The 13,125-nt window shown below is 32.8% G+C and overlaps 1 protein-coding gene across 1 annotated transcript; it reads right to left on the bottom strand.

Annotated features, from left to right (window-relative positions):
* Positions 1-386: 386 nt before the first annotated feature.
* Positions 387-4,744, bottom strand: LOC127264107 (pantothenate kinase 1). Its single transcript, XM_051293493.1, has 10 exons — positions 4,525-4,744; positions 4,024-4,233; positions 3,880-3,926; positions 3,582-3,698; positions 2,185-2,304; positions 1,786-1,880; positions 1,572-1,665; positions 1,187-1,318; positions 997-1,109; positions 387-868 (listed from the first exon to the last, which is right to left on the bottom strand). Exons 1-10 carry the CDS (start codon positions 4,592-4,594, stop codon positions 748-750), a joined length of 1,119 nt encoding a protein of 372 aa, XP_051149450.1. The 5' UTR covers positions 4,595-4,744; the 3' UTR covers positions 387-747.
* Between the last annotated feature and the right edge of the window lie 8,381 nt (positions 4,745-13,125).

Here is a 13,125-nt window from a genome sequence, read left to right as displayed (position 1 = left end):
TGCTTGATATATTTATCATACTTACAACCAAATATCAAATCATTTATAGTTTAACATACAATGGAATAAATTTTCTAGAGATTCACAAAATAAACAGTATCAAATTTTGCTGAAGTATTAACTATTTAAGAAGATAGCCAAAAATATATTTGGTTGAAATTAATCACCCATCATATTCGAAATATTAAATAAAAAGCCTCCATCAATTTTGAGTGGGAGTTTTTGTAAGTAATAACAGAGTCGAATGGCTTTAAATACATGTATTTGTCTAAGTGAATATATGGAATGAAAAAGCAATTAGATTCCATTACTCTTTCCCTTAACGTAGACAGAGTCACACATGATACGTACATCTGCATACCTTCACATATTGAAATATAAAATGCTAATCAAAAGTAAAAATCATTAATATTATTGATAGATATATTGCATCAATTTCACAACAATCCGTCCATTTGTTTTGCTATTTTGTATGATCAAATACAACCCAAAACACAAATACAAGCAACGCAGGTCAGTCAAAATAGAAAAGACCATCCATCCATGGCTCATATCGACTCTTCACAGGCCAAACAAGACAACATTATTGATTCATATACAATATCATGTTACAGACATGATCAGGATCAGCTACATAAATGTAATGCTACCTGGAGTAGATGAATGGACTTAAACTTATCCAAGCAGCAAGGAGAGGTACAACAAAATCCATGCTTAGGGTGGAGGAATCTTGATTTTAGTCGGGATTTATTGCAGCAATTGTTGCGCAGCATCCGGAAGCCCACTCTTTTCATAGCTTAAGAAGGCTCCCATTGCTCCCAGGAATCCTTCGTGTCGAAGAAACATGGCTTTAGCTTCCCCTTTTGACCTGGCAAAAACGAGTTCAATTGTTAATATGATTTCCTTCTTATAATGCACCATAAAATTCATAGTGTGTGACACGATATGGATAACAAACGAAATTTCAATGTTGAAGACGTGACAGAGGATGGATACCAGAAATCAACTGCCACAGATATTGTATCCATTGTGTAAGGATGCCCGCGAATAAAGAACCCTCCAAAAAAAATTCTCTTGAGCCCAAATTGAAGAGCATTCAAGTAAGCTATCTGAGAAAAACATAAGGTGGAAGTGAGCAAAGGAAAATCAGTCGGGGAAAACAACATAGATAAGATGTAAGCATCACCTGCCCAATATTATTTGAAATCATTCTTAACAGAGATCTTGCAATATCTTCAGATTTATAATCTTGTAGCTCTTTGCTGTCAGATACTGGCTTACCAAAGCTAGAAGCAATTGCCGTTGATGTAAGACCAATCTGGTCACAAAACAACTAAGTATCACAAAATAGTTTCAACGTTGTATTCTTAAACTCACACACATATTAATAGGCTGTGCAGCAAAATAATTCAAATGATAAGACTACTATTTCCAGTATACAGGTTGGCAATTCAATAGTTTGAGTCCTAAGTTTCCAACATGCAGTCAAACTACCTACTTATTGAAGCACTTTCCAACCTCCATAAGTACCATGAATAATATGAATAAAAATTGTATCTTGAGTTCATTACCTTTGAATAATCCATTCCACCGTATATATCCCCAACAAGCATATCTATCACTCTGTTGTTCCCCTCACGACTTAGCTCCAACAACTCATCAAAACTGAATAAGAGATATAGAAAGCTTATGGAAATATTCTTTCAACATAGCACGCATTTCTCCAATGATGACTGGATCAGTGGATATGGTAAACATTTAGGTAAAAGAGACAAAATAAGCAACCTTTTGCACTTGGTTAGAAGTTTCCCCAAACCCCAGAATGTACCACCTCCAATGCTTGTTCCACTAACTCGCTGAAACTTGGTGTTGCCATCTACCTAAGCAAACAAAAGGTGAGATAATGACGGAAATAAAAGAGAACAGCAGAATAATTGATAAACAATATACTTTACAATTTGCAGAAGAAATGGATACCCTCATTATAAACACAACGTAAGGTGAATTTCTAATATGATATAGAGGATAAGAGGTGGGCATTGTTGTGTTTTCATGTCAATCCCTCCAATAGCCCATTGAGCTTTTTTTATTGGATTTTGAGACAAATGAACAATTTTCTATCATATTGCTTTCATTTTATATATACATATATATGTGGAGTGAAGATTGGTATGGAAATATTACCTTGATCATGCTAACTCCGGACCCAATATTAACAAGGAGATAAGGATATAAATCTTTTTGGTCAATCTGGACATACTCCTTTCGCCCCTCTATATATGTAAATGCTTCTTGGTGCACTGTCTAGAAAATTACAACGAAAACTCTTGATAAACAAGCAAAAGGGTATAGGATGAGGAATCAAATATGAAGGAGGAAGGAGGAGGAAAGATTCTTTCAATCCAAAAAACAAAACCCATCCAGAAGCATAATTGTAAGAGATGGGCATTTTCAATCATAATTAGCCATATTGAAAAATAATAGTAAACACAGTTTCATCAACATCTTTGATGTAAATATCAAACACATATTTGAGTCACTTGGGATGGTAAATGGATCTCAACAAAGGATCACAATGACTTCAATCAACAGCCATATCGCTGTCTAAGAAAGAAATCACAATAAACAAAGAAGAATTTTAGCAGATATCGATTACTCAATTACCATCTTGATACTAAAACAATGCAAGTAAACAAATGCAAGTGCAGCACAGCGTTCTTCAGATACTTGAACGATATTACCTATGGTGTACACTTGGTAACTGCTAATATCCAGACCAGTAAAACAGAAGAAACTTGAAATATTAAACACCATAGCACAAAGGCTTTGATTGTCAAATGGGAAGAGCATACTTGCTGAATTTTTAGATATTATCAATTACTCAATTATTATGTTCAAAGATATAGAATCCGGTCATATTTAGACAGAAATGGAAATATAGATAGAGTAATTCATTAAAACTCGCTAAAGGAATGGAATTTTTTACTGAAGATTAATTACCAATTTATTACAATTTTTGTTCTACTTCTAACTATAACGAATATGGCAACTACAGATATGATGCCACAAATCAAATGATATAAATTACCATCAATTTGAATCCGCAAAAAGCTGGGGGATGGGGGCAGGGAGACCAGATGATTTAATAATAGTGGGCGGCAAAGTGACTTTGTCAAATACAATAAAGGAGCTAAAAATAAATGTCGTGATAAAGAACATTCAGTGTTCTTTTAAGTTTAAATGCGCAAGTAAGATATCCAAATCATTAACAACTTTCTAAAGCAGTACTACTTATATATGCATAAATAACATATAAATTAGCATCAATTTGAATCAGCAAAAAGCTGGGGGGTGAGGCAGGGAGACCAGATGATTTAATAATAGTGGCGGCAAAGTGACGTTGTCAAATACAATAAAGGAGCTAGAAATAAATGTCGCGATAAAAAGAACATTTAGTGTCTTTTATGTTTAAATGCGCAAGTAAGATATCCAAATCATTATAACGACTTTCTAAAGCAGTAATATTAATATATGCATAAATAAGAGCTGGAGAACTGGCTCTATAGAAGGAAAATTCCCACCTTAAGCAAACAATTTGCTCCTGATACAAGGGAATCCATTTCGTCTACCTTGTCCAGTGTAGCTCCCAGCTTCTCCTTGAACAAATTTGTAAATTTAAATGCACCACCACCTGTGGCCTTCATCAAAATGTAATAGACATTTAGTTTCCTCAAACACCTCAATTACAATGATTCGCTAATAGGTGATGATTCTTGAATCATGTTAATAAAAAGTAAATCACTTTATGAATAATTAATTCACATCACCCAAAACTACGGACCAAGTGCACAAATAAAATCAAACAAAAATCAATAGTACCTTAATGATATTTTTGTCATCAATAGAAGCCCCATTACATTGATGACCTAGATACAGAGGACAAATTATACAAATTAAGGAAACATATTACATGCAGTATCTCGTGACGTACATATATATACATATAATCAGAGAATAGCATACCGGAGCGTTGAAGCAGCTTGGACGATATAAAATCAATGCATTCGCTGATCTTACTAGTCTCAATCCTGTAAAAATGAAGCCTCCCATCCAGAAGGCTGTGGTGAAGGTCGTCATTAGAAGTAGTTAATCCGTTCATCGAAGAACCATCCGCCTCCTGATCAAAAGACCTACTGCTGTTTCTTGTAAAGTACACCATCTTAAGCAGGGAACCTGATGGCAAGAGGCATGGGACGTATGAGAGTACATATTAATGCAATTGCCATACATCACACAAACAACAGTAGAGAATTACATCTGATCAAAATAAAAACAGTAGAGAATTACAGTTTCATATAACGAATTTACAAACTAGAAGATAGATAAATTAACATCCAAAGGGCAATTACTTACTTCTCCGAATTAGAAAAGAAATCGAAAGGGACAGACACATATATCACGGTAAAACCCCAAAATTCAGAACCCTAAAAATCCAGAAATTAGGGAACAGAATCGACGAATTACCTCCAATATCAAGAGCAAGGTGTGAAGCGGCGCATAATTCATTCTCCTCCAATTTCGAGTCCTTCTCCATGTCTCGCCTTCCTCGAATCCAATTGTCAATCGACGGTCTCTGGTTCTCAGTTCTTGACACACCCCATAGGCAAGGAGTGTATTATTAATATAGGGTGTCCAAAACAATGAGTCAAAGTTGTGTCCTAAGTTGGAAAAAGGGCAGGCGCCCGCCAATCAGATTACCCAAATTGGAATTGATTTTGACACGACGAATTTATCTGAATAGGTTTCGAATGTAAATTGAGAAAACGAATAACAAAGGCCTGTACTGTGTTACATCTGGATCATCCAAGCCGGGCTACCAAATCGAATCCGGGTTATAGTAACAATTATAAGTGTATTTTTTTATTTTGGTTGGTGACATCCCAAAGTATATATTATAGTAATAAATTATATATTCTTTTTTGGTCAGTTTCATCAAAAATATTTATTTATTTTTAGTAATTATATCATTTACTTAATATTAAAAATACAATAATTTAAATTATATTATACAAATAGTTTCTTTTAATTTTACTATATAATAATATTATACTAATATTAAAAGATTTATTTGAAAAACCAACCTGATAGTTATTTATTGTAATAATATTTTCTTGATTGGTTGAAGTGTGTAAAATATTATTAATATTTTTGCACTTACAATGGCTGAACCTTAATTTTGGATCATTGGATTTGACTCAGAATTTAAAATATTGCGGTGAAAATAAAGATGGTCTCACTAAAGGCGAGGCCCAATGTAGAGCAACTCGTAGGTGGTTGATCGGCTCATCTTCAATTCGGCTAATCTATGCGACTTAAGGGAAATTTAGACGGTAGTATTTGGGCTAGTTGACCCATAGTAGCCAAACAAGTGAATTCGGTTCGTTTTAGCATTTTGAGCTTGTGATGTCCGTTACAACTACCTCTCTAAATACGTGGGCTATGAAGCAAAAAACTGTAAGCGATTGACACACGATCAACCTAACCGAACGATGGAAGTTGCACGACAGTTCTAGAAAAATGTATTTATGGTATACTGACGATGGGAGAAAAGATCTTCAATTAGACAGAATTTTATAAGGAATTCATTGGGGGTCACTATTTTTACTTTTCTTGTGCATTTTCTACTTATCTATTTAATTGCTAATTACGGTGCTTAGAGATCTACTTTCCCAGGCCCAATAAATCAAGTTCGAAATCATCTTCGAAATTTACTTTTATTTTGTTGAAAAAAATCAGTGCAACAAATTGGTGACCGTAATGGTAAGCAAGCCAAAATTGTTGATCCTACGTCCGATGAAAGCTTTATACGATTAAGATCCGGACGAATTATCAGAAAGATCCATATCGCAGGATCTAAGTCCCAGACATCCAACGTCTCCACTGAAGCACTTACTTCGGGGATACCCACTTAGGCCATACCTACTGCAGGATAAGCAGCTACTATGCCGGCCAAATGGATGACGTATGTCAACAAATAAATAGTCAACAAACAACCACCACGCAGGCTATGTTGCACGATCAACAAAACGTGTTGTAGAATATGCTCGAGCAAGCGCTTTCAAGAGTCACATTATAGTATGTTGCCACGCTTCCAAGAAGCTCACTCTCGCGACTATATGAACATTTCGTCGGTCCATCCTATGTGGAAAATAGCATTATGAGTGGTACTGCGCCCAATAGGGCAGACATAAGAGAGACTCTTGTCACATACCCTAATAATATACCATTGGGGACGAGATCAGATGGGATCCCTTCGATATTTGGACAAGAAGATAGGTTTGGGGGACAGACCCATGACCTCATCCACATTTCTAACCACCCACCATTAAGGGTGGATCTTGAAGAGGTTGCACAACTTCTAGGGGTGCATTTTGGGATGAACCCACAAATGACAAACCGACCATTATATCAGAGGTCATTCTGAAAGAGGATTATCAATGAACATCCTCTTCCAAAGAATTATCAACCTCCTAACTTTCATATATTTTCCGGAGAGGACAGTGCCTCTAATATAAGAACGTGGGCATGTTTACTGCCTAATTGGGTGAAATTAGGAGCAACCCTTATTTCAAACTTCGGCTCATTGCTAACCAAGACAACATTTTTTTGGTTTGCCAATCTGCAGTCTGGGCATATACAAACTTGAGAATGGTTAGTGGCATACGGTTTTTAATTCCATTTCAATGGTTTCTCTCACCGATTTTTTGGAAACAAGATAGATGCCAGGGGAGTGCGCCTCCCAGTTCATCGAGTGAATTGGGCTCATAAAGGGGCGATGTTCGACTGCCATCGACGAGGGGTAGATGATCAACTTAGTGGTCCAAAGTATACATGCCCACTTGCAAAACCCTCACTGCTTATGACATTGAGAGTTTGGCTCAATTGGCTTATAAAATGAGCTGATTATAGTCAATATTTAAGGAAAAATATCAAAATTTTAGAAGAAATAAAATACAACAGATAGCTAGCATAGAGTCTGAGATATACATGCCGAATTCGGACCATTCAGGAGAAATAGAAAAAAATGGTGGTTGAAATAGTAGAAGGCAAGCCATATGTATGCTCCAAACTTAGGCCTATCCCAGGGACAGATGATAATACGGATCAACCCACGTTTGAAACATTCAAGGTGGAGAAGATCTTTGACATATTGTTAACATATGACCAAATTTAGATACCGGAAGGACAACGGTTGGCAACCACGGAGGAATCAAGGGGAAATTTTATTTTAAATAGCATAATTCATTCAGTCACAATATAAGTCAGTGTACTCATTTTCGGAAGGAAATATGAAAACTATAAAATGAAGCCAAATGAAGTACATTACGTTGGGAGTAGAGCAACAACTTTTTTTTCAAAAATTGACAGTGGCATCAATGGCCACTAGGCCGGGTCAGAGAAGTTGAAGGGTCAGTGATCAAGGGTCACATGAAAAAGGAAAGACTTAAGAGCTAAAGACATACAAAGCTCGAATGGCCGAAAAATGGGACCTACTAGACTATAAAGTGGAACTCAAAGATGGGACATTAGTGCCTATGTGCAGGTTACATCCACGGATATTGATAAGTGGAGTCGAAATAAGAAGCCTTTGCCCACCAATATTAATCCCAGATTTCTAAATTTGAATCGTGCCTATATTTGGAGCATCAAATGTTGATATGTTGTTATGTAGGTTTGTTGGTTGGCCCAGAGTACAATTGTTGGTCAAAAAGGCAGAGTCCTGAGGCTCGGCCTGAATTTGAAGTCTCATTGGATACACAAAATGATCGAAAAACGATCAGGATGACTGGAATTAACAAACTACAAGATTAGAAAATAGAAGATTTTGAGAGTCCTTGGGAAGTCTCCTTCGGTTCCTTCTCTTCATCTGAAGTGAAGTCTTTGATGAGGCACCAGGAAATTGGCCTAGGTATGCAAAGTAAAGATATTATGAGTCCGTCAAAAGACATGCTATACCTTTTTTAGGTCAAGATGTCAAGATCAAACCTCTTTGAGAATAAGCCATTCAGGCTTGTTTCAAAGATGAGACTATGGAAGAATTGAAATGGGCATCTTTGGCACTCTTGGAGCCAGATTCGGATACACCACCACCAGTGGTGTTTGTCCCTATTCCCGAATGGGTAATTCCATTGCTCACGCCCCTCTATGTGAATACTCACATTTGAGGAAAGCTAATTGACTATGTGTTTATTAAAAATGGAACAATTTTCAATATTATGTCACTAAAAAAACTCAAGAAGTTGGGTAAGGAAGTGTCCGATTTGACCCCGGTAGACATTGAAATGGGTCAATCAAGGTGGGACCAAAGATAGTCTTCACTATTTTTTTATTGTGAACGCAGGCACAATGTATTCGATGTTATCAAGAAGGAATTAGATTCATGTTGCATAATGTGTGATATCTTCGTTGTACAAATAATTGATATTTTGGGAAGACTCAAGTATTCAAAATGAACGCAAATGCCAATCCATTTTGCCCTTCTTGCGCCATGTAGGAGCCAATGTTTGGGCCATATCCCACCGATTTCACAGAAAACATTAGTAAACGAATATCCATGGCGAAGCTGCAGCTCACCAGACAAGGGTATTTGTTCTTTAAAACCAAAACAAACTGCTCTCCATGCTTGATATTTAACGACCTTTTATCGACTATTATGTTGATATGATTGATGCACATATTGATGAATGTAGCATTATAATAAATACTTACTATTTTAATCAACTATTATATCGGTGGCAGAATATAGGTTTCAAAGTTAAGATATCTAGCGGAAAAAGTCAATTCAATTTACATGGTCTAACCTCTTGGAAAAACAAAGTCATTTTTTTTGCCCAAGACCCTTTGATCGAATATCAACAACTAAATATATTCAACTTATATTTTATTTTTCGTATTTATTTTTGGAAGGTGTTTTATGTAAAATGTTATTTAAATTTAAAATTTTATGTCACGTCATATTTTTATTATTTAATTACGTTTAAATTATTATATTTAATTATTATTTTACAATTGATAAAATAAAAATTTTTTGAAATCAATTTCAAAATATAAAATATTCAGCATAAAAAGTAAATTTTTTCAATTTTTATTTTAATATTTCACTGAAACAATACACTGCAAATATTGCACAAATTAATCAAACTAATTAACTATCTAACATATTATATTTCTTAAATTTTATGAAAAAAAAAAAAAAAAAAGGCAAAGTAGAGTAATTTTAGGGACGGAGGAGGGGGTATAATGTTAACTATATAAAAGTAATTCTTTTTTGGGTAAATTCCACTCATCCACCCTGTGTTTTAATGTAAAAGCATAAAACACCTTGCATTTTGAAAATAGCATCAGTAGTACTTGTGTTTTGTAAAGCAAAGCAAAAAATACCCAATCGCAGTTAATTAACGCTAAGTGCAACCCACGCGCTTTATATGCGAGTTTTCCTCTAAGAAATAGCAATATGCAATTTGAAATTACTTAAATAACCCTACCTCTTCTATTGAAATATCATTTCTTCAAAATTGTGAATAACCCTTCTTCTTCGACGGGTAACGACCTGCTTCTGCAATCGCCGATAGCTTCTACAATCGGTGGCTAGTCCAAGCAAGGGGTAACTTTTCATTATAAACGTAAGCTTCTTGTAACAGTCGATTTTGCATTTTGTGAAAGTATGAGATTGGGTAAACCGAATCTATGATTGACGGAATTAATCTCTCATGTGGCCCTATGAAATCATTTCTTCCGGTTGTTCTTGAACTTCCACACAAACAACCGCTATGAGAGGTTAAATGAACACGACCTACCAATCCAAACAATTATATATACATAAATCCAATATTTATTTATTTTAATCATATACGGTGCCAAAAATGCAAAAAAACCTAAACAAATAAAAAAAAAACAACAGGGAGATTGATGTTGGATTTTATCACAAACCCACAAAATTGTAAAAATTAACCCAAGTCATACCCACAAATCCACAAAATCACGAAAATGGCAAAAATCTACATAAAATCCAATTCATGCCACAAACCCACAAAATCACAAAATCTTAAAATAACCCAAGTCCTACCCAAAATCGTAGAAGAAAAACAAAATCGAACAACTAAAAGCAAAATCCACAATTTATTTACTGATGAAATGAGACTCCAGTAAAGAAAGCAAATTGACAAATCGATGGAGAAAAAGGTGTGATCTTGAGATGAAATCCGGTGCAATGTTAGGTTAAAGTGAACACCGAAAGGCTGGGTGGGATGAGTAAGATGTTTTAAATTTGGGGTTTAAAGAAATGGGGAAAGATTTTGGTTGAATGGGTTTACGAAATATTATAATGGTTCAAACAAAATTTATTTCAATTGTGTTACAAATATATATTGAATGTGTGGCGTGTACACTTATTTTTAAACATAAGGTGATTTTAGCTAATTTTTTTTTAACTCAAGGGGATAGGGGTGAGCAAAATATCTGAAAAAATCCGAAAATTCATTCCAAACTAAATCGAAATTTAAAATTTGGTTCGAATTTTTCGGATTTTTGAATTGGTTCGGATTGAATTTTTTACAAATTTTGGATTTTCGGATCGTATCGGATCGGTATACTTAAAATCCGAAATATAACATTTTAATATATTTTTTTATTATATATATTTAATATTTTATTAGAAAATATTATATTTTAATATAAAAAACTCAAAATTATTAATTATATTTTAATATATTTACTTTTATATATTATATATATTTAATATTATAAAATAATAATAAAATATAAAAGAAATTTACAAATTAAAAAATAATTAAAATATTTAAAATTTCGGATTTTTCAGTTTGGTTCGGATTTTTTAGTTTGAATTTTAAATTTTCGGATTTCGGTTATTTCGGTTCAATTCGAATTGATTTTTTCAAAAATTTCAAATTTTTGGATCGATTCTGAAAATACAAATGCTCACCCCTAAAGGGGTAAGTAATAAATATATAATTGACTTGATTATTGGAAACCAAAGCTCTGGGGAAGTCGGAATAGGAGAGCACTCATTTTGGGGTGAAACCCGTTGCCTTACCACTTGGCGACGCCCATTTTATTGAGATGAGTGCTCTATATCGAGAAAATATTTATTTTCATTATTGAAATAATACTCGAAAGCTTTTGTATGTTCAGGTGTTCCAAAAATGTCTACGATCGAATAAGTATCTGCAACAATTTTTAAGATAACATAGTAATCGTAAAGTTTGATCCGTCGGGACTGGCGGGGCTCGAACCCGCACCTCTGCGTTAATAACAAAAACACTGGAGGGGTGAATGGACTTTACCCTTCTTTTTTTAAAAAAAGCAAAAAATCTCTTTCTCTTATCTTCAAATTCCTCCAATTTGGAGAGAAAGCAAAATATACTTAGGGTGTGTTTGTTTGGGGGTTTGGATTTTGGATTGGGATTTGAATAGTAAAAATTTTGAATTTGAATAGTTGTATGATGTGATATAAATAGGTGTTGATGTGATGTTTTGAATGTAAAATTGATTTTTAATATAATATAAAAAATGAAAAATAAATGTTTGATTTGATATTTTTGGGGGAAAAATTTTGGATGAATAATAGGATTTTGATAAAATCCTACAATCGAACACACTATTTTTCCTTTATTCATTTTCCACTTTTTTGGAAAAAAGAAAAAAAAAAAACCAAGGTAACTTTTAACCTTTTTTTTCCCTTGATTCTCCTCAAACTAAATAGAAGGGTGTGTTTGTTTGGGGGTTTGGATTTTGAGTTGGGATTTGAATAGTAAAAATTTTGAATTTGAATAGTTGTACGATGTGATATAATAAGTATTAATGTGATGTTTTGAATGTAAAATTAATTTTTAATATAATATACAAAATAAAAAAATAAGTGTTTGATTTGATATTTTTTTTAAAAAAAATGGAATAAATAGTGAAAATCTAATCCAATCTCCCAAACAAGCACACAGAGTATTTTGGTAGTCATATTTAATTACTCTACTATAATTTAAAATGAATATTTTGAGTATTATTCATCAAAATGATATAAAAAATTACATTGAATTGGGGCAGATGGAGTATAATATTAAAATACTCTTCCCATCCCGGGGCAAGATGATCGTTTGTTTTTGCACATAAATTTTAAATATGTGTATTATATTTTTTGTAGTACAAATCAATTAAAAAAAAGACCAAAATAGCTCTATTGTGTAATATATTTTAAATAGTAAAGATTTTTATAAAATTAAGTAATAGTACAATTACTAAATAAAAAAAATAATAATATTACTTTTGGATGGATAAAAATATAATTATATAAATATATATCTATATCATATATTATTTTAAATTATTTTATATTCATATAAATAAAAATTTAATTTTTATATTATACTCCTTCCATCCCATTTGAAATTGTTCATTTCATTTGGAACACGTTATTTAAGGTACACGTTATTTAAGGTAAAATAATTTAGTTAGTTAAGCGGCGGCTACAGTGCTGAATTTTAAATTCAACATTGTGATGAATAGCACGCAACTTGCTACTAAATAACATACAATATTATTATAAACTATACATTATTTATATTATAATACAAATACAACATAACAATACATGATACAGTGCCCCAACACATGCAACAGTTAATTTTAACACATGATTATAAACAAATAACACATTCTTTTACTACAAACAACGGATGTTGCATGTAATAAAGACATGTGTTGTTTCTAAAATCAGTAAGGGGCTGATTTTTCCAACGACAAATCAACAACGTAACCCTCCTCAATTAGTTAATAATAGTGAGTTATGATATTATTTTATTAATATTTTATAAAAGTAGTATTATTAATAATTTTAAAATAATAGTTAATATATATTAAAATAAATTTAAAATATGTGTTTAAATATTTTAAATATTATATCTCAATAAAATATATATAATATGAATATCATTTTGTAAATAATAAAATTTTAAATAATACTAATAAATAATAAAATATTTATTTATTTATAATTAAGATAAATTAATTTTATAAAAAGGGTGAAAATTTAAATGTAGATAAAAATATTTT

Source organism: Andrographis paniculata, unplaced genomic scaffold (assembly GCF_009805555.1).
Source record: "Andrographis paniculata isolate CXL003 unplaced genomic scaffold, ASM980555v1 Contig69END, whole genome shotgun sequence".
NCBI lineage: Eukaryota > Viridiplantae > Streptophyta > Magnoliopsida > Lamiales > Acanthaceae > Andrographis > Andrographis paniculata.
Note: the sequence above shows the minus strand (reverse complement) of the source record. Positions and strands in the feature narration are given on the sequence as shown.